Source organism: Salvelinus sp. IW2-2015, linkage group LG33 (assembly GCF_002910315.2).
Source record: "Salvelinus sp. IW2-2015 linkage group LG33, ASM291031v2, whole genome shotgun sequence".
Taxonomy (NCBI): Eukaryota; Metazoa; Chordata; class Actinopteri; order Salmoniformes; family Salmonidae; genus Salvelinus; species Salvelinus sp. IW2-2015.
In genome coordinates, this window is record NC_036872.1 from 17,810,788 (window position 1) to 17,835,214 (window position 24,427).

At 41.5% G+C, this 24,427-nt stretch overlaps 2 protein-coding genes across 6 annotated transcripts in view; both read right to left on the reverse strand.

Annotated features, from left to right (window-relative positions):
* Positions 1–17,618, reverse strand: part of pdlim2 (PDZ and LIM domain 2 (mystique)) — a 68,835-nt gene extending 51,217 nt beyond the window's left edge. Inside the window, exon 1 of the mRNA XM_023978926.2 lies at positions 17,164–17,618. The gene's annotated coding sequence lies outside the window, so the exon portion shown is untranslated. The remainder of the gene's footprint in view (positions 1–17,163) is intronic.
* Positions 17,619–21,817: 4,199 nt separating this feature from the next.
* LOC111957752 (vinexin) overlaps positions 21,818–24,427 on the reverse strand; it is a 45,695-nt gene continuing 43,085 nt past the window's right edge. For 4 of the 5 annotated variants that reach the window (XM_023978728.2, XM_023978727.2, XM_023978730.2 and 1 more), the window contains 2 exons: positions 24,266–24,372; positions 21,818–23,708 (listed from right to left, as the gene is read on the reverse strand). In XM_023978728.2, the coding sequence (XP_023834496.1) occupies positions 23,647–23,708; positions 24,266–24,372 (169 nt within the window). In that variant the 3' untranslated portion in view covers positions 21,818–23,646. The remainder of the gene's footprint in view (positions 23,709–24,265; positions 24,373–24,427) is intronic. The other variant, XM_023978729.2, reaches the window with a different exon arrangement.

Here is a 24,427-nt window from a genome sequence, read left to right on the forward strand (position 1 = left end):
CGCGCACGCGACGTGTCCGGTCTGGTCAGCATGAGGATGACAAATCAGAGCAATATTATTGAATATAAGTACATTGAATATAAGTGAATGTATAAAACCAGTTGCCATGATAAGTTTGTTGTTATGCCCTAAACAATAGRGTGGTATTTTTTCACKGTAATAGCTACTGTAAATTGGACAGTGCAGTTAGATCAACAAGAATTTAAGCTTTCTGCCCATAAGACATGTCTATATCCTGGGAAYGTTTCTTGTTACTTACAACGTCATGCTAATTACATTAGTGCACGTTAGCTCAACCTTCCCGGTGGAAGGACATAGATCCCAAAGAGGTTAAAAGTTAATTTGTGGAATTTATTTCCTTCTTAATGCGTTTGAGCAAATRAGTTGTGTTGTGACAAGGTAGGGGTGGTATACAGAAGAGAGCCCTATTTGGTAAAAGACCAAGTCCATATTATGGCAAGAACAGCTCAAATAAGCAAAGAGAAACGACAGTCCATCATTACTTTAACACTTGAAGGTCAGTCAATACAGAACATTTTAAAGATCTTTGAAAGTTTTCTAGTGCAGTCGCAAAAACCATCAGGCGCTATGATGAAACAGGCTCTGAGGACCACCAGAGGAAAGGAAGACCTAGAGTTACATCTGCTGCAGTGGATAAGTTCATTAGAGTTAACTGCACCTCAGAAATTGCAGCCCAAATAAATGCATCAGAGTTCAAGTAACAGACACATCTCAACATCAACTGTTCATAGGAGACTGCATGAATCAGGCCTTCATGGTTGAATTGCTTCAAAGAAACCACTAAAAGGACACCAATAATAAGAAGAGACTTGCTTGGGCCAAGAAACACAAGCAATGGACAGACCGGTGGAGATCGGTCCTTTGGTCCATGAGTTCAAATGGGAGATTTTTGGTTTCAACCACCGTGTCTTTGTGAGACACAGAGTAGGTGCACAGATCTCTGCATGTGTGGTTCCCACCGTCAAGTATGGAGGTGGTGTGATGGTGTGGGGGGCTTTGCTGGTAACAGTCAGTAATTTATTTAGAATTCAAGGCACACTTAACCAGCATGGCGATAAACCATCKCATCTGGTTTGTGATTAGTGGGACTATAATTTGTTTTTCAACAGGACAATGACCCAACACACCTCCAGGCAGTGMAAGGGCTATTTGACCAAGAAGGAGTGAGGGAGTGCTGCGTCAGATGACCTGGCCTCTACAATCACCTGACCTCAACCSAATTGAGATGGTTTGGGATGAGTTGGACCGCAGAGTGAACGATGTGGGAACTCCTTCAAGACTGTTGGAAAAGCATTCCAGGTGAAGCTGGTTGAAAGAATGCCGAGTGTGCAAAGCTGTCAAGGCAAAGGGTGGCTACTTTAACGAATCTAAAATATATTTTGATTTGTTTAACACTTTTTGGTTACTCCATGTGTAATTTCATAGATTTGATGTCTTCACTATTATTTCACAACGTAGAAAATAGAAAAACTGGTACTGTGTGGGCACACACACATTATTTGTTTCCTGTTTATTTTTGGCATTAATACGTGTCACATATAAATTTGACATTTTAAACAATGTTTAAAAAAATTAAAAAAATTAAAAGAGTTAATAAATCCATATACAAACATGGTCTATTTTATACTTTATTGAGTAAGGCAGCTCCAAAATACAGGTAGTTCAGCCTAGCTCAGTGCTTTCTGTGGTGGTGGGGCAGCCAACGGAAAATACGGAGCGTAGGGGTTGGTAATGTTCTCTAGTCGCACCGGGATTGGCTCAGTGTTCTGTCACTCATGGGGACACTACGTCGCCGCAGAATCTACAGGGAGAGCTCAAAAGGCAAGCGCCCCTTGGGTGCTGCCACAGAATTACATTAGAAGTGCCCATTCAAGAAGGCTCAATGTTATAGCCCACAGATAAAATTACGTCAAATCACGTTATATCTATCTACCGTAGCTTTGATTGGCCTGATCATCTCAACATCATACTTTCAAAATCTTAGCTAGATAAGCAGTCATCATGAATCAAGTCTACTGGCAAATCCTTTTTCATCCTTATCATATGAAGAGAAATCATAGATAAAAACATATCGGTGCTCATCAGCCATTAGACAAACATTACACAACAAGTTGGAAATCACAAATTCAACAATGAGTGGTTTGGAAGGAATCAGTGGATAACTGCAAGCGTTGCAAAGCAATCACTAGCCTGCTATTCAGTGGTGTGGGTGTGTGGTCCAAGTCTGTTTTTAAGGGTCTCTTTTCCAAGCTTAAAAGGATAAACATTCACATGCCATAAAAAGGTTGAATACATTGACCAGTCGGTCAATCCAGCATAACTTCTGCCGCATTCAAAACAACGGGAAAGGTGCACCGCCTGGGAAAATATGCTTTGAACGGTCATACAACTCGGAATTCCAAGTTGGGAATTCGGGCCTCTTTCTTCAGCTTCGACCTGAAGATCACTGATGTCTTGATTCAACAAAGTTTTTTTTCCAGGTTCCAAGTTGTCTTGAAAGCACCATGAATCCAGAGAACGCCAGACTTTGATGACAAAATGTGCCCACAAGAAGGACCGCCATGCCACCTTCCTGTTCATTTGAGCACAGTACAACAAGGTGAGTCCAAAAATGTCTTGAATGCTGCTGCATAAATGATGTAATATGCCAGGGAGATCTGTATACTGTAAATACTAAGTGTATGTTGTGTCGTAAGCATTTAGTAGCCCATGTGTCTCCCCCTAATAAATTTGTCCCCCCCTCATAACTTAACCTACTGTTTTGACTTGGTGGTGCAAAAAATTATTTAGTCAGCCACCAATTGTGCAAGTTCTCCCACTTAAAAAGATGAGGCCTGTAATTTTCATCATAGGTACACTTCAACTATGACAGACAAAATTAGAAGAAAAAAATTCCAGAAAATCACATTGTAGGATTTTTAATCAATTTATTTGCAAATTATGGTGGAAAATAAGTATTTGGTCAATAACAAAAGTTTATCTCAATACTTTGTTATATACCCTTTGTTGGCAATGACAGAGGTCAAACGTTTTCTGTAAGTCTTCACAAGGTTTTCACACACTGTTGCTGGTATTTTGGCCTATTCCTCCATGCAGATCTCCTCTAGAGCAGTGATGTTTTGGGGCTGTTGCTGGGCAACACGGACTTTCAACTCCCTCCAAAGATTTTCTATGGGGTTGAGATCTGGAGACTGGCTAGGCCACTCCAGGACCTGTCTCTTATACACATCTAGATGTGTATAAGAGACAGCTTCACAGTAGGTATGGTGTTCTTTGGATGCAACTCAGCATTCTTTGTCCTCCAAACACGACGAGTTGAGTTTTTACCAAAAAGTTCTATTTTGGTTTCATCTGACCATATGACATTCTCCCAATCTTCTTCTGGATCATCCAAATGTTCTCTAGCAAACTTCAGACGGGCCTGGACATGTACTGGCTTAAGCAGGGGGACACGTCTGGCACTGCAGGATTTGAGTCCCTGGCGGCGTAGTGTGTTACTGATGGTAGGCTTTGTTATTTTTGCTCACCGTTCTTGTGATCATTTTGACCCCACGGGGAGAAATCTTGCTTGTTTGTAGGTGACCAAATACTTATTTTCCACCATAATTTGCAAATAAATTCATTAAAAATCCTACAATGTGATTTTCTGGATTTTTTTTCTCATTTTGTCTGTCATAGTTGAAGTGTACCTATGATGAAAATGACAGGCCTCTCTCATCTTTTTAAGTGGGAGAACTTGGGCAATTGGTGGCTGACTAAATACTTTTTTGCCCCACTGTAGCCTATAGCCTGTTTTAGAGTAATGTAATCATTGGATATTCTAAGAGCATTCATTGTCTGCTTATATGCCCCCTTTATTTATCCTACGGTTCGAACTTGGTGTACAGGGAGAGTAKTGTATGGCCCATGTTCTGAATTCTGTCGCTGTACATTTAAAAATAACTAATAGTTATATTGACTACYTCCGTCGTAAAAGGCACAAGATGAGGCTGAATGATCTGTTTRGCTCCCAGACAAGACTCCGCTGATAGCCAGGTGTAGCGGTTTTAAGGATTCACTCCATGGTGCTGAAAAGAAAGCTCTGCTGCTGGGACAGCTTTATGTAGACCRTAACAGTTTGTGGGCAACGTTTGTCACCATTATAGTGCAATTAATGTATTGTTGTGTAGTGCCTGTGCTGGCATGCATCAACATTTTGGGGGAGCTTGCCACACCAAGATTTAAAATGCCAAAATCACCAGTGGAGGGCTCAATGAATGCAACTTCACTTAACTGACAGCAACCTAAATTGCATAACATSGAGATAAATATAGAAAAGAAAGCATGCTCAGTCTCGCAAATACTTGTCTTGTGTAATTAGGAAGTTATTGTGTTCAAGTCCCTGTTCAAATCTGTTCTATATACAGCCACAGAGAGTTGGAGTGGACTTGTGACTAAACAMGTTTGACCCAGAAACAAAATGCTGACAAATCCTACATCAAAAMGCTGACATTTCCCAATTCTGGATTCAGAAGTCGTTATGCAACTATATAGCATTACTGTGTATGTAGGAATTTGAAACGAAACTTGGACATATCAATATCTGAACCTTGGCACACCACGTGGCAACCTTCCTAATCTTATGTCTAGCAGGACTGAATGAACAACTGATCGGTGGAGAACGCACATGATGTCGTCCCTGGTCTTAAATCTTCCTGTAAATATGATCTGTCTAGTTCCATATACCATAGTTTTACATTTGAGGTGGTCATCCATCTTTAGGAGCCAAGGCTGGTTCCACAGCCACCCAGGCAGAAGCATGGCAGACAGTGAACCCAGTCAGTCAGGATCTGGGACATCTCTCCCTCCTTAAACTGGCCCATGTCAGCCATCTACAGCTGTCTGTACATTCCACAAGGTTTTGGGACAAGCAGCACTAACCAACCCAGTCATTAGCACAGTCAGGCAGTTAGTGGGGTTACCAGGCTCGCCATCATTTACAGGCCTTAATTGCTGTGGCCATGAGAAACAGCAGAGGCCCCTGCTGTTGTTCCTGCTGTAGTCCCTGGGGACAGACACTAAGGTTCCCAGCCTCTGGGCTGTTCAATTAGTCCGACGGACCAGGATCAGCAGCTCTCCCACTGGAGCCATTATCAACAAGGCACAGCGCTAATTCAGTGTTAATGGACCGACTTCTCTGTAAACCTGCTTGCCATTGGCAGCGTAAGGGTGATAACTGCTTGCTATTGATCATAGCTGTTTGCTATCTGTATAGTCTGTCAGTTATATCAGTTGAGGTGAACGTGAGCTATTGACCTGAAATTCTGTTGTTGGTAAACAGATCATTACAGTAATATAGTTACACTTCAGGTGTTAACCCCATCAGTCCAGAGACCCAAGAATATATATTTMTTWAATAAAAAAAATAATCTGCTTTTCATTTATCTGCATGTCCAGCCCTTATATTTAGCCACACAATMAAGTYTTTTACCATTTAAATGTTTAGGACAACCAGGGCTACAAGTAGAAAACAAAAAGCTATAAAAACAGCTGCTTTCAAGAGTTTTATTGACAAATGTCAAAACAAATAAGGGCCGCCAAAGCAAAAACCTGATAWAAAGGAATTTATAGGAATGCTGTAAGTACAGATATTGTTTGCTGAATGGGAAATGAATATCCAACTAGTCAGTGACAACTGTGTGGAGTTTGTGACAGCAACTATAAGCTTATAACAGTTTTAGACACTATGTCCTGTGGTCTATGTAGAAGAACCCCTTCTCTTCAAAACACTCGTGTAGCTTGTGTGCATCATTGAGCATAACATGTTACATGTGCGTGTTTGTGAGGGTCTCAGCTTTCCATAAGTAGCTTTTAATAGTTTGTAGCGCAAAATCATTCGGACTCTACAATAGGGTTGGGCGGCATTCAGACTTTCATACTGTCCTCTCATTCCGAGAGTTACGGTATTACCGGCTTAGTACACACYGGGGTGCCAAAAACACAAAAAGAAACATTGGCAGTCTTACCAGAATGTTAACAAAATTAGCACAAGTAATAGCGAATATCTGGAGGCTTCAAGCTAAATATGCAAACGAGCACAAAATGAAAATAAACAAAATTGCAAAGACAGGCAATCCAGCTCATAAAGTTATACATATATAGGTAGGAGCTAGCGAATGTGATTTTTGGCGAGGTTGGACATTTACAAGCGWATGTAAACGAGAGACATTGTGCAAATTTACAAAATAGACGACTGAAGGAGAAACAGTACTGGCTCTGGAGCAGCACGTGTACATGCGGTGTCTGTGTTGCGTCTGACGTCGCTAGGGAAACAGGCATCCCTGCACTGCTCAGAAAAGATAGGGGAGAAGCAGACAGGCACGAAACCAGAGAAGAAGAAAAAACACAAGGAAATCAAAAGATTGGAGTGGCAGCTGAACAGATAACTCATCCAAAGGGCTTTGACTTCTCAAACACGGCAAAATGTGTACAATATTCTTCACCTAATTAAATTAAGCTACTTACTCAGATAAGTAGCATGTTAAATTTAGAGGTCGCGTTAACGCAGAATAATTAAATAAAAAAATATTTAAAAAAGATAAAACGCATAAGCAATACCTTGCTGCGTTTCATAAACGCAGCTCTAAAATGCTTCTTATTGTAATTTTTGTTCCGCATCAGACTAATTTAGTGCTTCTGTTGCACTTCATTCAGATGAGAATTCAAGAACGGGCAGTCTATCAGCAGACGGTAGTGATCAGTGTAGGTACTTCTCAGTGTAGACAGACTATTTTTCTCCAGTAAAATGCAAGATTAACTTTAAGCAAAACATTAGGAAATGTAGCTGGCTACATTCTTTCCATGATAAAGCTTCCCGAGACAGTTTCTGCAGAAATTCTTCCGTTGTGCAAACCCACAGTTTKATCAGCTGTCCGGGTGGCTGGTCTCAGACTAACCCGCAGGTGTAGAAGCTGGATGTGGAGGTCCTAAGCTGGCGTGGTTAGGACACGTGGTCTGTGATGGGGAGGCCGGTTGAACGTACTGCCAAATTCTCTAAAATGACATTGGAGACGGCTTATGGTAGAGAAATTAACATTCAATTCTCTGGCAACCGCTCTGGCAGACATTACTTCAGTCAGCATGCCAATTGCACACTCCCTCAACTTGAGACATCTGTAGCATTGTGTGGCATTTTATTGTCCCCAGCACAAGATGCACCTGTGTAATTATCATGCTGTTTAATACATTTCTTGATATGCCAAACCTGTCAGGAGGATAGGTTATCTTGGCAAAGGAGAAATTATATCTAACAGGGATTAAAAAAAGTGCGCACAACATTTGAGAGAAATAAGCTTTTTGTGCGTATGGAACATTTATGGGATCTTATTTCTGCTCATGAAATATGTGACCTACACTTTACATGTTGCGTTTATATTTTTGTTCAGCGTACATTATGAAGCTTACCGTAGTCCCTCAGAACAGTTGAACTAGTCACGTGTTTTTTGTTGTTGTAAATAGCACAATGGGAGAAAGCAGGAGCAGGTGTATTGACAGGGGTCGTGTTCTATATTGAAAGTTTTTTTGCTTCAATTGAGTGACTATAGTTGCCATCAAAGAAAATACATTCGGCAGAAAATAACTTAATTTTCATCAGATGARAACAGAAGTACAACGTTACTTGGCTGGGAGCCACACAGGTAAAGGAGCTTACAATGAAAAACCAAGGTATTTTTTGAAAAGATTATGCATGGCCATCATATTTCTAAATGCAGTTTGCCGATGTCAAAGTTGTGAACAGAGTACCCCATGGTGGCAGTGGGGTTATAGTATAGACAGGCATAAGCTACGGACAATGAACACAATTGCATTTTGAATGCACAGAGATAGAAATATCGTGCCATCACCTCATGTTTCAGCATGTCACAAGGATTTGTACACAATTCCCAGATGCTGAAAATGTCCTGCATWCTCACCAGACATGTCACCCATTGAGCATGTTTAGGATGCTCTGGATTGACGTGTACAACAGCGTGTTCCAGTTCCCACCAATATCCAGCAAATTCGCACAGCCATTGAAGAGGAGTGGGACAACATTCCACAATCAACAGCCTGATCAACTCTATGTGAAGGAGATTTGTCACCGCTGCATGAGGCAAGTGGTGGTCACACCAGATACTGACTAGTTTTCTGACCTTTTTTTAAGGTATATATGACCAACAGATGCATATCTGTATTCCCAATCATGTTAAATCCATAGATTAGGGCCTAATGAATTTATTTCAATTGACCAAGTTCCTTATATGAACTGTAACTCAGTKAAATCTGAAATTGTTGCATGTTGTGTTTATATTTTGTTCAGTAAAAATAAAATGTGACAGATTAAACCATACTGTGGCTATTTCCAAATCCCCTAGTATGCCACCCAAGCCTACTCTACAGACGTTTTTGTAAATAGACCTGACCCCGGGCCCCTTCGGGATCTGCCCAAGTCTCACAAACACCACTCTAGCTCAGCCCCTGTTAATCACAGACTTATATCGAAGGAATAGACAAATCCAAATGGTACAACCCAGAAGTATAGCTCTAAAACAATGTCTAAAAAAGGTGTTAGTAGTCCAAATCACACCAGCTTTGCGGGGGGTAAAAAAACGATGTGGATTATTTTATTCTGGTGATATCTCCCTGCAATGGCGGTGCAATAAAAAGCACCCACACTACMGGGAGGAATTAAAGTAACGAAGTAATACATCGGGCTCACATGTCTTCACTCATCAGGTAAACAGGAGTTCATGATTAATTGGCGGCAGAGTGTTGGTCCAGTAACAGAAAGGTCGCTGAGAAAGGTCGTTCAAATCCCTGAGCAGACTAGGTGAAAAATCTGTCGATGTGTCCTGTAAGTCACTCTGGATAAGAGCGTTTGCTAAATGACTAAAATGTAAATGTACTTACAGTAGGAAATAGAAACTGGTAGGTCCAGCGAGTCAAATACCTCTCACTTCCGCTGTGCTACACCTGCCTACCAAATACCAGGGACATTTTATCAGCACTTTATATGCAGTATCATCCAGAGTTTCAGTTGTGAAATCTAGAGTCAAAGGTGAATGAAGCAATAATGAGTTTGATAAAGGCTGTGGAAATCAACTGCACAGACAGACTTGAAGGCTGCATTCAGTTTCCAAGTGGGGAATGATCCATCTGAGGAGAGTTAAAAACTGTCATACTCAAATGAAAAAGCCCCCCAGGCACTTGTCATGTTTTTTAGTGAGCAGCCCCTCAGGGTAAAGGTAGGAGACACACACAGGACAGAGCAGAACAAGCATCTTGTGTTGGACTGTTCCTCACTGCTCAAACATGCACTGCATGGTGCCAGCGGTGTTCACCAGACAGGCAGATTAAAATCAATTAGCTTTAGCCACTGGTAAGCCTGGGTTACCGACMGTACACTCAGTGACTAGCCTCTTCTATACACAACATGGAAACGCTTTCTAGTACACAACATAACACCGGGGCAGGAGAGGYTCACTGCTGTCGACTTGGTAGAACGAGATACAGGAGTGTTCACTGGTGGCACTGAGTCTGGGGCTTGGTCTTGGGATGGGAGTAACCTGGAGGCCAATTCACCACCACAAGTGCCATACCTTTGACACAATGCAACTTGTCTAAAGTACTCCCTCCCTGTGAATTCTTTGTTTACCGTCACTTCAAAACTACGTAATTGTGAAAGTGGGTGTGGGTCCTGCTAAAACAGGTCTGTGATATCATCTACAGTTTAGCAGAACMAAGTATAGCAAGATAATGCTAACACACCTTTGGGTGAGTCTTTGGTTTCATGTGCACYTCACTAAACAACAATTATGCCAGGGTTTCTCTATTCTGATTGATGTGCTTTAAAGAGGAGTCTTGTTGGCTAGCACAGAGAAGATGCCAGGCCTGGATATYAACATGTCTGTTTATGCGCCATGCTCAGCTCACACTCCTCACCTTTCCCCCTGGTTACTACAGAACCAGGTTTTACACAGGCCTTTTTCCTGGAAGTCAGCGACAAGATTCATTGGAGCAGAACTTTTTTTGTGCTAATGCAGAGGGAATGGCATGATTCAATCTGCAGATGTACTTCATCTCAACTTGCTTCTGGCTGAACTTTAATGCAGAAAAACACACATCCACTGCTGTGGTTGTAGCAGAATGGTCTGGGTATGATTCACACATGAAAATCTCTCACTTGTGGCAATTTAGCTCTGTGAACTTTCCATAGCCTTTGTGAGTGTTCTTTTTTTTGCTGATGCCCTGTAATGTTTTCAAGCACACTCCCCTTCGTGAGGAGGACTGTGGCTGATGGACACCCGTCCTGCCGCCTGCCCCGACACACACCCATTGAATAGAGAGAGGAATGCCATGGAAAGCCTCTCCCTGTGTTAAATGTGGAATTACATTCTCAACATTCTAACACTAATCACACGCAGTGACTTCATCAAGTAAAATTGCCATCACTAGGGTGATGAGGACATATAAAACAATAACAGAATAGATAAGAAAAGAATGGGGTGTTGTTGAAGGGAGATAAGTGACTAAGATCTTCCTAGGTTGTGTGAGACTTAKATTACCATCTAATACTGAGCTGCAGGTTACTTCCTCTTAAAAGGAAAACTTGACCGCGTTTATATTTAGCCTAACATATCTCCAATACATCTCTGGAATTTCAATGTCATTATGAATTTAACCTTTTACGCAAGGGACATAATTATTTTATCAAGGTTCTTTATATGCTATCCTAAAAACGACCATACCACATATCTGGCAGCTATTGTTACTACTGTACTTGGTACAGTAGCCATGGTTGTGTCAGTTGTGTGGCTTCAGAGTGCACTGGCTCCACTTCTCACTCCCTCTCAACAGCATCCTCTGAGTATCATGTTACTGGTGTTATCACTATACAGATTGCTGTAGGGAGTCAGACCCCCCTCACCACATCCCCTACACAGACCATATTAACTAGTGCTGTACACACCTTTTCTATTTTTATACTGTCCATACACAGTGCTCTCAGTAATTATTGGAACAGCATTTTTTATTATTTTGCCGCTGTACTCCAGCGCTTGGAAGTTAGACAGTGACTAAGGAGTTAAAGTGCAGACTGTCAGCCTTCATTTGAGGATATTTTCATCCATATCAGGTGAACCGTTTAGAAACTAAAGCAGTTTTTGTAAATAGTCCCCCCATTTTGAAAGGGACCAAATGTATTGGGACACACATTTACTTATATATAGTCATTAAAAAGTAGTCAACATTTTGTATTTGGTCCCATATTCCTAGCACGCAATGATTACATCTGGCTTGTGACTACAAACTTTTTGGATGCATTTGCTTTTTGTTTTGTTTGTGTTTCAGATTATTTTGTGCCCCCKAAAAATTATTAATGGTAAAATAGTATGTTTTAAAACACTTACGTTAATGTGGATGCTACCATGATTACGGATAGTCCTGAATCAATTGTGAATAATGATTGAGGAAGTTCGACGGACAAATATCACCCCTCCAAAAATAAAAAAATTAAACGCTAACATCCAGTTATTCTAATGGTGAGAGGTTAGCATGTCATCATTACTTGTAATGGTATCTATCGAACAACATTTCCACTAGATGTTGGAACATTGCTGGGGGGGGAACTTGCTTCCATTCAGCCACAAGAGCATTAATGAGGTCGGGCGATCAGGCCTGGCTCACAGTTGGCGTTCCAATTCAGCCCAAAGGTGTTCGATGGGGTTGAGGTCAGGGCTATGTGCAGGCCAGTGAAGTTACCATTGTGCATGGAGAGCTTAGGCTTGCGTGCGGCTGCTCAGCCATGGAAACCCATTTCATGAAGCTCCTGATGAACAGTTATTGTGCTGATGTTGCTTCCAGAGGCAGTTTGGAAATCGGTAGTTAGGACAGAATTTTTTACGCGCTACGTGCTTCAGTGGTTCTGTTCTGTGTGCTTGTGTGGCCTTACCAATTTACGGCTGAGCCGTTGTTGCTCCAAGACATTTCACAATAACAGCACTTACAGTTTGACCAGAGCAGCTCTAGTATGGAAGAAAATTGACGAACTGACATGTTGGAAAGTTTGCACCCTATGACAGTGCCACGTTGAGTCACTGAGGCACTTCAGTACGGGCCATTCTACTGCCAATGTTTGACTATGGAGATTGCATGGCTGTGTGTTCAATTTTAATACACCCGCCAGCAACGGATGTTGTTGAAATCATTGAATCCATGGCCAAAAGTATGTATGTACATACATACTTTGGCCATGGATTCAGCTTAGAAATGTCCTTGTTTTTGAAAGAAAAGCACATTTTTGTCCATTAAAATAACATCAAATTGATCAGACATACAGTGTAGACATTGTTAATGTTGTAAATGGATACTGTAGCTGGAAACGTCAGATTTTTTATGGAATATCTACATAGGCGTACAGAGGCCCATTGTCAGCAACCATCACTCCTGTGTTCCAATGGCACGTTGTTAGCTAATCCAAGTTGATCATTTTAAAAGGCTAATTGATCATTCGAAAACCATTTTGCAATTGTTAGCATAGCTGAAAACTATTGTTCTGATTAAAGAAGCAATAAAACTGGCCTTTAGAAAAGTTGAGTATATGGAGCATCAGCATTTGTAGTTTCGATTACAGGCTCAAAATGGTCAGACACAAATAAATTTATTCTGAAACTCGTCAGTCTATTCTTGTTCTGAGAAATGAAGGCTATTCCATGTGAGAAATTGCCAAGAAACTACGACGCTGTGTACTTCTCCCTTCACAAAACAGCGTAAACTGTCTCTAACCAGAATAGAAAGAGGAGTGGGAGGCCCCGGTGCACAACTGAGCAGGAGGACAAGTACATTATAGTGTCTAGTTTGAGAAACAGACGCCTCACAAGTTCTCACCTGGCAGCTTCATTAAATAGTACCCGCAAAACACCAGTCTCAACGTCAACAGTGAAGAGGCGATCAAGGCATAGTTGCAAAGTAAAAGCCATACCTCAGACTGTCCAATACAAAGAAGCGATTAAGATGGGCAAAAGAAGACAGACACTGGACAAAGGAACTCTACCTATAAGGCCAGCATCTCGGAGTCGCCTAATGGGCCTCTGTACGTGTTTCCAGCTACAAAAGTAATTTATAACATTAACAATGTCTACACTGTATTTCTGAAAAATGTGATGTTATTTTAAATGGACAAAAAAAAGTGCTTTTCTTTCAAAAACAAGGACATTTATAAGGGACCCCAAACTTTTGAACGGTAGTATGTATGTAAGTTGAAGTCGGAAGAATACATACACTTAGGTTGGAGTCAATAAAACTTGTTTTTCAACCACTCCACAACTTTCTTGTTAACAAACTATAGTTTTGGCAAGTCGGTTAGGACATCTACTTTGTGCATGACACAAGTCATTTTTCCAACAATTGTTTACAGACAGATTATTTCACTGTAATCACAATTCCAGTGGGTGAGAAGTTTACATCCACTAAGTTGACTGTGCCTTTAAACAGCTTGGAAAATTCCAGAAAATTATTTCATGGCTTTAGAAGCGTCTGATAGGTTAGTTGACATCATTTCAGTCCATTGGAGGTGTACCTGTGGATGCATTTCAAGGCCTACCTTCAAGCTCAGTGCCTCTTTGCTTGACATCATGGGAAAATCAAAAGAAATCAGCCAAGACCTTAGAAAAAAAATTGTAGACCACCACAAGTCTGGTTCATCCTTGGGAGCAATTTCCAAATGCCTGAAGATACCACGCTCATCTGTACAAACAATAGTACGTAAGTATAAACATCATGGGACCACGCAGCTGTCATACTGCTCAGGAAGGAGATACGTTCTGTCTCCTAGAGATGAACGTACTGTGGTGCGAAAAGTGAAAATCAATCCCAGAACAACAGCAAAGGACCTTGTGAAGATGCTGGAGGAGACAGGTACAAAAGTATCTATATCCACAGTAAAACGAGTCCTACATCGACATAACCTGAAAAGCCGCTCAGCAAGGAAGAAGCCACTGCTCCGAATCCGCCATAAAATAAACCAGACAACGGTTTGCAACTGCACATGGTGACAAAGATCGTACTTTTTGGAGAAATGTCCTCTCGGATGAAACAAAAATAGAACTGTTTGGCCATAATGACCATCGTTACGTTTGGAGGAAAAATGGGGATACTTGCAAGCCAAAGAACACCATCCCAACCATGAAGCACGGGATGGCAGCATCATATTGTAGAGGTGCTTTGCTGCAGGAGGGACTGGTGCACTTCACAAAAATATGGATGCATCATGAGCAGGAAAATTATGTGGATATATTGAAGCAACATCTCAAGACATCAGTCAGGAAGTTAAAGCTTGGTCACAAATGGTCTTCCAAATGGACAATGACCCAAGCATACTTCCAAAGTAGTTGCAAAATGGCTTAAGGACAACAAAGTCAAGATATGGAGTGGCCATCACAAAGCCTATAGAAAATGTGTGGGAGAACTGAAAAAGTGTGTGCGAGCAAGGAGCCCACAAACCTGACTCAGTTACACCAGCTCTGTCAGGAGGAATGGGCCAAATTCACCCAACTTATTGTGGGAAGCGAGTGGAAGGCTACCCGAAACGTTTGACCCAAGTTAAACATTTAAAGGCAATGCTACAAATACTAATTGAGTGTATGTAAACTTCTGACCAACTTGGATGTGAGAAAGTAAATAAAGCTGAAATAAATCATTCTCTCTACTCTTATTCTGACATTTCACATTCTTAAAATAAAGTGGTGATCCTAACTGACCTAAGACAGGGAATTTTTACGAGGATTAAATGGCAGGAATTGTAAACTGAGTTTAAATGTATTTGGCTAAGGTGTATGTAAACTTCCGACTTCAACTGTATGTGTGCATACACACATATAACGCTATCCCAGACTCTGACAATGCTCATTCTGACAATGCTCATTTTCATATTGGTCTGTGTGTATTGTTAATGTGTTTCTAGATATTACTGCACTGTTGGAGCTAGAAACATCAGCATTTCGCTGCACCTGCAATAATGTCTGCAAATCTGTGTACGAGACCAATAAACTTTGATTTGATTTTAAGACTTCTGAACCACTGAGGCAGTCACAGGAAAGTTTACCACTGCTTTGTCAAGTTGATCACATGCACGTTTTTGTTAAATATCCTGTTGCAACGACAAGTCTCCACAGCTCATTCAAAGTCTAAAGCCATCTCAGGCAGTGGTTTTACACATACAGCTCTTACAGAGAGCAGAAAATGCTCAGAAAGGAGAAACAGACCGAAAGACATGGCAATTGATGTTTCAATTCAATAGAAATGTCTAAGTATTTAAAGGATGTCAACATGAGCCAGTCACCCAGTGACACTCGTCTGTTTCAGCTAAAACAGCAACTGAGAAAACCACAATGCTCGAAACAAGAGAACAAGCAACAGTGAAGCTTTCATCATACAAACTCCAGATTGCATCTGTGTGTAACTTCCTCCAGAACTGCAACTTCATGCATGTTGCTTCTTGTGATTCAGGAGAAAAGCTCTACACAATAGAGCCTATAGCAAACATCATTAGTGTTGTTCATATAAAGAAAAACAAGAAGAATGGCCAAATATATATATAATGTTTCCACAGCAGCTAAATTAGATGGCTACTGTCCTACATTCTCCAAAAATGTAGGCTACTACTTGTCCAAAATTACTGTGGTCTGTTTTMTCCCTGGACTGTTTGTCTGTGAACTGTTTGTGCCATGGCCCTGCACACTAAGAACAGCAGAACCATCAGGAAATAGACACAATTGAAAACAAGAGGGGAGTTGGTGGCAGCAAACACATGAAAGGTTGGAGAGAACAAACACAATGGAGAGTTACAGGTACAGTGCAAACAGCAGGGAGGGGGAATGGGGCAGGGGGGTTGAGTGAGGCTTGGGTTGAGAGCAACAGTCCTGGGAAACACTTCCAGCTTTTTCCCACCCATTCAAAATGCCCAATAATTAAATCTACCAGTGTTAGCGGGGTAAAACATTTTTTGTGGCAATGGTCGCAGGCGGGAAGGGGGTTGTGAGTTGGCTYAAAAATCAGTCCAGCAGAGAGAAAAATTGCAGTTTTTCAGCAAATTTCCTGCAACTCTACATATTTTGCCATGGCTATTTCTGTGTTCTTATGCTCAAACATAACAAAACCAACAGGGACTCCAATCGGGGCCCCTGGGCATGTACCCTGCATGCCCTGTCAAAAATACTCCTAAATTCATCATTAGGGAATTTTTCATATCTCCTTGACTGTCTACATTTTATTTTGGTTATTTCTAGTTCTTAAAAAGATGACATTATTTCAATATATATATGCCAACTATATTTTTCTACACACTTTCTGTCTGGGTTAAGTCATTTAAGTTTACACTGAAGCCTTTTTCTATCCCGAAAATGTGTGTGTGTGGGGGTGCAACAATTTAGCAGTGGAAGTATAAATGGTAGGGTATAAATCTTTACTCAAAATATTAGATTGCATTTGTGTTTTACTGTTTACACAGAAAGCAATCAGATTGGTATCAGATATACCAAAGAATTGGCAAAATATCTAAATTAGGCCACCTGTGTAAACACAGCCAATGAAATCTAAAATGATGTTGGTGGCAACTATTCCTTCTTTTCAGTGACAGTTAAGAAAACTCTGTCAAACCACTGGGTGGAGGTATGAGACAGGCACAGTCAAGCCTGTTGTGAGCTTAGGTATAAATCCAAGATACACAAAAGATTGTTCAGGTTCAGATGGCTTGGGYCACTGTGGCTACATTAACAKAGGCAGCGCAATTCTGATCTTTTTTCACCAATTGGTATTTTGACCAATCAGATCATTGATTGGACAAAAGTTCAGAAATGGGCTGCCTGTGTTAACGGAGCCTTAAATTAGCAATCAAGTGAATAATTACATAAACCAAGGTGTACAGACAATTTGACAGCATCAACAAGAACACTTGTATCTCATGTTTATAGGTATAGGCCAGCATACATTGCATACAMGATTTCTTATCGTTTGTCTAAATAAAGTGAATTGTGGCCTAATTGAATCAAATGATTGATTCCTAGCCGATAGCCTAGTGTGAATTGACCGGTAATGGGAGACATACAGAAAGTAGCCTATTACACTTACCTAAATCAATGTAGTTGGTCAATAAATCAGTGTTAGTCGAATTGTGTCCGTACACCGGCAGATCCAACACCGGGGCTCTCCCGATGAATACCCTATCACAAGTCAAAAACTCATAGACAGACAGCACTAAACTCACAGACAGCACTAAACTCACAGACAGTACTAAACTCACAGACAGCACTAAACTCACAGACAGTACTAAAAGAGCGCAGGACCAGAAACACTACACCCCTTGCGCGCAAGTCGCCTCCAAAAATACAGAAAAAAATGAGGTTTTCAATGTCCGTTCCTTCTGCTCACAGGTATCGCAGCCTTCTCTGAGAGCAATTCGCGCTACTATGTTGTCAGTGTGAAAAGCCTCTGGGTCTGAAAAGACTTCTGAAATGTACTCCTATTGCTGGGTATTGGATACAGAAGTGATATGACACCACCTGTGGTCACCCATATAATGGCTCATAGTGCCACGTGCTGTTATGAAAATAAAGGTATGAGCGCGCTGGGCGTGTCGGGGATACTGGAAGGGTGGGTGATAATTGAGATATTACATAGGGTAATGGCTAGAAGAGATCCAGCTTTTGTCAAATGAATGCCAAAAGGTGCGTTTTAGCTAACCCTAACTAMTTTTCTAACCTTAACCCAATTCTCCTAACCTGCTGCATAAATTCGTCTAATCTGCTACGAAAATTCAAATCAGACTTTAATTTGACAATAACTGGATCATTCTAGCCGTGACCAGGCCATAGGGCCTTGCACATTTGTCTTAGTGCGCCATCTGCAGATAATACATAGCATTACAAAATTCAACTGATCCATAGGGATCCCAAAATACAATAGGCCTAAATATGCCTACGCCTACACATGCCATCCAGCCATAGGATAACCTTGAAAACCCCTTTTTGGTTCCAGGTAGAACCCTTTTGGCTTCAGGTYGAACCTTTTTGGCTTCCATGTAGAACCCTTTCCACAGAGGAACCAAAAATGGTTATCCTATGGGGACAGCCAAAGAACCCTTTTGGAACCCTTTAAGAGTGTAGGAAAGCAAAACATGACAAACACTATTATGAGAATTGCAAACTTTTCTCAAAACTAACCTCCCCCTTGGCTGCAGGGACAATGGATACGCTGGCAATCCCCTGGAGAACAAAGAATGTCCAAAGTGATTGGCCACTAGATAATTAAAGATGCGTTCCAGATCGAGGTTAGTTTGACTTTTAGCCATTAGTTCTGAAAGTAGGGCACACGAGCCAAAACAGACCCCCGAAAAATTGTGCACAATTGTGRATAACGTCATCCATTTTGTATGATATGTTACATCCTGCTTTTTTTTGTGTGTGCATGACATGTTACGAATTCCAAATTGTACAATATGTTCAGAATTTGTAAGTGCATTTGTACAATATGTTACTAATTTGTGTAAGTGCTTAAGGTCCCATTCTACTGTGTCTTGAACGCTTTTCTTGAGCTGCCTACTGTAATGGTTAGTGAAATTACTTTCAGAGTGGTTGCAGATCCCACTTTTCTGGACCCCTCTTCCCAACAGCCAAAGGTCCCGAAGCTTCTGCTCATGTGCGGGATTCTCTACTTTAGTTTACAGGCTACTCTGGCAATTGGTGCATAATTTAATAAAGTTAGATGAAAAATGAATCAATGTCTACAAGTTCCCATAATGATAGTATGCCTATTCTACATAACAGAACTGAATATAATAGRATAGTGTAATGTCACTGTATGAAGAAAAAAGAAAAAAAWAGATTTTACGATGTTTGTGTGAATGGTCACATTTTTCTGGCATGCTGCCAAACCAKCGTCGCGACCCGCTACCAAGGACTGTGGGCTCTCCCTCTCCGTGGCCAAAGTGAGTAAGACATTTAAACGTGTTAACCCTCGCAAGGCTGCAGGCCCAGATGGCATCCCTAGCCGAGTCCTCAGAGCATGCGCAGACCAGCTGACTGGTGTGTTTACGGACATATTCAGTCTCTCCCTATCCCAGTCTACTGGCCAAAGTTGGCCACCATTGCTCCTGTACCSAAGAACGCAAAGGTAACTGAAATAAATTACTATCGCCCTGTAGCACTCACTTCRGTCATCATGAAGTGCTTTGAGAGACTAGTCAAGGATCATATCACCTCCACCTTACCTGTCACCCTAGACCCACTTCAAGCTGCTTACCGCCCCAATAGGTCCACAAATTATGCAATTGCCATCACACTGCACACTGCTCTATCCCATCTGGACAAGAGGAATACCTATGTAAGAATGCTGTTCATTGACTACAGCTCAGCATTCAACACCATAGTACCCTCCAAGCTCATCATTAAGCTTGAGGCCCTGGGTCTCAACCCCGCCCTGTGCAATTGGGTCCTGGTCTTCTTGAGCCGCCCCCAGGTGGTGAAGGTAGGAAACAACATCTCCACTTTGCCGATGCTCATTACTGGGGCCCCACAAGGGTGTGTTCTCAGCCCCTTCCTGTACTCCCTGTTCACCCTTGACTGCGTGGCCATGCACGCCTCCAACTCAATCATCAAGTTTGCAGACGACCAAACAGTAGTAGGCTTGATTACCAACAATGACGAGACACCCTACAGGGAGGAGGTGAGGGCACATGTGACTCTCGGAGTGTGGTGTCAGGAAAATAACCTCTCACTCAACAAAACAAAGGAGATGATCGTGGACTTCAGGAAACAGCAGAGGGASCACCCCCRTATCCACATCGACAGGARAGCAGTYGAGAAMGGGGAAAGTTTTAAGTTCTTCAGCTTTAAGTTCTACATATCACTGACAAACTGTCAGGTCCACCCACACAGACAGTGTGTGAAGAATGCGCAACAGCGAAATTTGGCTTTGCACCTAAAACCATCACAAACTTTTACAGACGCAGAATGAGAGCATCCTGTCGGGCTGTATACTGCCTGGTACTGCAACTGCACCACCCACAACCACAGGGCTCTCCAGAGGGTGGTGCGGTCTAACACAACACATCACCGTGGGCAAACAACCTGCCCTCCAGGACACCTACAGCATCCGATGTCACAGGAAGGCCAAAAAGATCATCAAGGACAACAACCACCCGAGCCACTGTCTGTTCATCCCGCTACACATCCAGAAGGCGAGGTCAATACAGGTGCATCAAAGCTGGGACCGAGAGACTGAAAAACAGCTTCTATCTCAAGGCCTCAGACTGTTAAAGAGCCATCACTAGCACAGAGAGGCTGCTGCCTGCATACTGACTTGAAATCATTGGTCACTTTAATAATGCACTTTAATAATGTTTACATATCTTGCATTACTCATCTCATATGTATATACTGTATTCTATTCTATTGCATCTTAGCCTATGCCACTGACATTGCTCATCACATATTTACATATTCTTATTCCATTCCTTCTTAAGATTTGTGTGTATTAGGTATTTGTTGTGGAATCTTTAGATATTACTTGTTAGATATTGCTGCACTGCATTTCACTACACTCACAATAACATCTGCTAACCATGTTATGTGACCAATAACACYAATTCAAAACAACACTGTAGGCTACTTCGAAACAACACTATGACTCAAGAAGATCTAAATGCATATCCCCATGAAACTGAGACTCTGTGTTTAAAGTAGAGTCCCGCACATGTGCAGAAGCTTCGGGACCTTTAGATGTCTGGAAGAAGGGCTCAGAAAAGTCGTATCCGTAGACTCTGCCAATTCATTTTGGCAGGGACATTATCTCTAGCAATTTGCTGTAGGCCTAACGAACTAGGCGACAGGGGATATGGCTGAGACATYAATATGTTTCCAAAACGCAGTCTACTCAGACATGAGTCCCTGTCCAAGCATTTGCGTTTTCAGAAACGTCATTTGCAATTGCAAAATCAATGCAACATGAAATCAACTACATACACGTTAACGGAAATAAACGCTGCAAAAAACTAGAGAATGTCCAACTGTATTTAGCAACATGAGATAACAGTCACGTTCCTTTACTCAGCCATTGCTGATGGATGCCAGATCTTATAACACCTGGATAGGCATTTTARGTATCAGCTAAGCACGTGATGGTCGTGTTTCTCTCATCAGACGTTGCTGACCCATGCCAGATCTTACAACGCCTTGATAGGAATTTTAGATATCAGCTCATCACATCGTATGTTATAACAATCTGGTGCCCGGCAGCACTGTTGATGACGTGGCACCCATTGGTTGATCCACGCAACTCCTGAGCAGGGCCACTTTGTAAGAAGAGGAAATGGAGCGCTAGCTATAGTCACATGTGCTGATGGTTGTCTCTGTGTTCATGATCACACTTTGGAATAAAATAGTCCTCCTAGAATAGGCCTACACATTTGTGGGAAATCTGCCTTTTAAGAGAGCAGAAACAGACTGTAAACTCATATTTATGAAGGAACTAGAGGTAGGCCTAGCTCAGGGCTCTCCAACCCTGTTCCTGKAGAGCTACTGTTCTATTGGTTTTCACTCCAACCCTAATCTAGCGCAGCTGAATCTAATAATTAGCTGGTTGATAAGGCGAATCGGGTTACTTCCAAATGGGGTTGGAGTGAACACCTTCAGGAGTGTAGCTCTCCAGGAACAGGGTCGGAGAGCCCTGGCCAAGCTACTTCACAAACGTCAAACCGCTCGGGAATCAATTCGAGTCACACATCAAAACCGTTTTATGACTTGATATGGTTTATTTGAATTACATAATGTATGTGTATCATAGATTGAAGAACATTGGTTGGTATTAAATGAAATATATTATGTTTAATCTGATACATGGTTAAAACCCTGTACAATCATATGTTGTGGCTAGAAAAGGTATGTTGCATTTTGACAATACCGTTAATGAACAAAGCAGAGAAACATTTAATTTGGCAACATAATGATAGGGGTTCGGGTAAGTACATAAAATTGTTTAGTATTGACTTACAAACGTATATTTGCCATTGGTTACACTTGTATGCAGACCTTCGATTCACTGTTTTAATGTATACTGCAGGGGTGTCAAACTCATTCCACGGAGGGCCTAGTGTCTGCAGGTTTTTGGTTTTTCCTTTCAATAAAGCCCTAGACAACCAGGTGTGGGGAGTTCCTAACTAATTAGTGATGTTAATTCATCAATCAAGTACAAGGGAGGAGCGAAAACCCGCAGACACTCGGCCCCCGTGGAATGAGTTTGACACCTGTGGTATACTGTATGTCAAAGCAAATTGGTTAATTTTTAAAGCGACAGATTATAGAAACAGTAGTAAACAAACACAGTTTGCAGTAGAATTGAGCTATCAAATCAAATGTACAGTAGCCTAAGGAATCAATCTTCTGGTCCATCTTACTGTTCACGCCTTTCTTTCTGAAATGTTTGAACACCATTGTGGGTTTTGATGTTGTAGTTGACAAGCAGGATACGTTWCAGAAAAGATATGTGCTCCAAAGTGAAGCAATGGCATCTCTTTGCTATCCCTTAGGTCATGGCCTAAAAATGTCAGTAGTTCCACTGAATTGATACAATTGGTGTAGCTCCACTTCTGCTCTGTCAAGACATTCCGTGTTGCATTCACTTGGGGGTTAACGTCAACATACCTCCTCCTCCTCCTCCACCATCACATTCAACTTCCACTATAACACTCAACACCTCCTCTGTTCCCAACAGAAATACAAGCTGCACAAATGGCTGGCTGAATCATTACATGTGAGATTAATTAWAGATGTAAGTAGCGAACAATAACACACTGAAGGACATGAAGACGTCGCCTTGATTGTATTAGTACTCTATGCAGCAGAGCAAACAATCTTGAACAAATGGAGAGTCAGCAGAACTATTTTGTAACCAAGCAACAAATATTTGATGCCATTGTTTGGAATAATAAAGTAAGTGATCCATTCATGTATATTGGACGGTCATATCAGTGCTGTAGCCTCGGCACACCCAGGACGCTATTATTGATCTGAAATCAAAGTGTAGGAAGACATTTAAAAGGCAACATTCATTCTGTCTACGTTATAGAGAACATAACATTCTCAGGCATTTGTGTCTGTGACGGCACTTGGGTGACAAAGTGCAGCAGGTGCATGCTAAGCCGAACACATAGAAGTAGCTGAACTGTACTGAAGGAATGTCATTTTAGTTGTAGTCAATGAGGACAAAGTTCTTTCTTTATACTGTACCTGGAACAGTATCATCAGCATTCATTCTATCCATTCAAGCAGTGTCTGTGAAAATCACTCCAAGACTATTCAGTGATGGACCACATGCTGGGGGTGAGGTGTCAAACCACACAGTGTTCCTACCTCCAGACTAGCTGCACAATGGTCAACAGCTGTGGTCACTGGCTGATGTGAACATGCAGACCTGACTAAACCAGGTTGGTGAAAGTGGGTGTTGTGGTAAGGGGTTGATCATATGGCTGCTGGAATGATCTGATGTGCTGGTTTATCTAATAGTCATGTGTCCACTACAGTCCATGTGGTTGTGGAGTGGACAGGTAGAGTYAAGCAGTTACACTGGTGTCACATAGTTCCCCGGGAAYGTCCCAAAGGCATGTGTCCTTTCTGACGTACCTAAGGAAAGAGCAGAGCACATTGTCAACCAAAAGTTCCCTCCTACTTTACATCATATAGCCAAGACAACCCTGGTCCATTCATCTGACTACATAAGTAATACTTGTAATATCATTTGATGCCCGATAGGGGGCACACTTGTATTTCATTTGACTTAACTTAAAAGTGGCAATCAGCTGCCGAAACAATAACAAAGTGTCCTCCCCAGCACATTCTGCTAAAAAGCTGAGGGGTGGGGCTGGAGAAATGTAAGCACTCTAAAATTCATAGACAGAGCTATGGATGCAAGGACAGACCATCCATGAAATAAACACAGTTTTAACCATGTTTTGAGGCTATATAGTGTTTGTTTACATTTTAGTTTGTTTACAAACATTTGTGTAAAACAAGCTTATATTTTGGGTGCTGATGMGGTATGATAGTTGAACTAAGCTCATGAGGCATTTATAAGTTACATTCTTCAAGAATCAATGGGTACATATCATTAATTTATAAAGTCCAAAAATAGATGTAGCTACTGCAGATTSCCCCTTTCAAGTCTTGTGTAAATGTCTTACCTACAAACCAGCCATCATCACACTTCTCCATCACTTGTACGATGTCCCCCTCTCTCAGTTCCAGCTCATCTCTGTTCTGTGGGTTGTAGTTGTAAACTGCTTTGTATCTGYGTGAGAGCACAGGCCAGGGTTTGGGATTTGATTTTTGGCAAGGTGAGTAGA